The 1,587-nt window shown below is 43.3% G+C and overlaps 1 protein-coding gene across 1 annotated transcript in view; it reads right to left on the reverse strand.

Moving 5' to 3' along the window:
* Positions 1 to 1,382, reverse strand: part of LOC138980005 (tyramine receptor 1-like) — a 2,292-nt gene extending 910 nt beyond the window's left edge. Inside the window, exon 1 of the mRNA XM_070352772.1 lies at positions 1 to 1,382. This exon is cut by the window's left edge and continues 910 nt beyond it. Within this exon, the coding sequence (XP_070208873.1) occupies positions 1 to 1,295 (1,295 nt within the window). The 5' untranslated portion in view covers positions 1,296 to 1,382.
* Positions 1,383 to 1,587: the final 205 nt, after the last annotated feature.

Genomic DNA, 1,587 nt, shown 5'->3' on the forward strand with positions numbered 1-1,587 from the left:
TCACTGCCTAAGCTTATACTCCGTGTTGACGTCGTCTTGAATGGAATGTGGTTGTGCTGTTGCGAATTAGACAAAGACTCTATTTCCGGTACATCATGTTTTCCACTATTTGCAATTTCTTCAGACTGCAGTGATACTGATGGAGATCTCCTTTCCTTTGCATCATGACTTTCAACATCCGTGTTATCGTCCTGTCCATGATGATTTTGCGCTGGTTGCTGTACTTGTACAGCGGTTTCTTCGATCTTTGGGTTGGTGCTACTACTATCACACTGTACGTAATGATGTGAGTTCTCTTGTCCGTATGCAGAAGACGAGGTGCTCTTCATTTCGATTCTGACATTTTCTTCTTCTAGTGGTTCAAGCTGATGAGGCGTTGACAACGCCATCTTTGAGACTAGCAAGACAACATTCGGCTGTTCCGGTTTTGGTGATTCTAACACTTCGAGGTGATTTCTTTGGACGTGTTCTTTATCAGTGCCATGTTCAGTATTTGCAATATTCTCCGTGTTCGCTGTGTAAGAAATCGTACTGACGGGCTCGAAATTGTCGGATGTTTCTCTGCTGGTGGTGACTTTTGCAGCTTTCGTGTGCCGCCACAGGTGATACATTATTCGTCCATAGGACACGCTCATTACGATGACACACACGACGTAAGATGTTGCAAGAAATCCGTCGTACACTTGGAGAAACACAGACACGTAAAACTCGTCATTTATGGAGCACTCCACGCCAGTAATGTTCGTTCCGTTGAAGTGCAGTGTGTGATTTCCAGTCAGAACACAGTAGGGCACTGCAACGACACAAGAAACAGCAGCGCAGATTAAAATCGCACGGTACACAGTTCGCACAGAATAAAGTGAGCTGGGTATCAGGCTGCGAATGATTTTTTGCCGAGTGACCGATACCGCCACCAGAATGCAGGCTGACAACATGACAAGAAATATGGTGATGGTTCTGGATATCTTGCAACCCCAGCTTGAGTAGAACGTTGCATGGAAGCGAACCTCGACAAGATGCATCGGTATGGCGAAGATGTTAATGAGAAAGTCGCAAAAGCTCATGGCCAGAATGTACGTTCGGATGACGCTGGGTTTGAACCTCTTGTAGTACACGATGAAGACGACGGAGTTACCCACTGAACCCATTACCATGAGAACGACAAGGTATATCAGCGTGGGTGCCAACACAGACACAAATTCCAGATTAAACTCCTCAAGAAAGTCCTCAATATCTTCCTGGGAGATGTTGGAGCTGGGAAGTGGTGTTGTTTGTAGTGAGCTATTGTTTGCCATGGTGACGTTATAGCTGACCCTTAGGCCTTGGTGTTGTCATGGTGTAACAGCATGACAGCTACATCATTCTGCAACAGATCAAACAAAGCAATGCTAAGGTTAAAAGTTGGTTTCAAGCTAAGACATAAAACTAAGAATTAACAAGAAACTGATAAAGACTATGAATTAAGTCTTTTTTTTTAACACTGCAACATGTACAACAATTTGACGAATTTGTTTTTAGTCGTGCACTTTTGTGAATCTTGTTAACCAATCAAAGGCAATGCGATTTTAAGAATGTTTATTTTTATTT

The sequence above is a fragment of the Littorina saxatilis genome, linkage group LG11, assembly GCF_037325665.1.
Source record: "Littorina saxatilis isolate snail1 linkage group LG11, US_GU_Lsax_2.0, whole genome shotgun sequence".
Classification (NCBI taxonomy): domain Eukaryota; kingdom Metazoa; phylum Mollusca; class Gastropoda; order Littorinimorpha; family Littorinidae; genus Littorina; species Littorina saxatilis.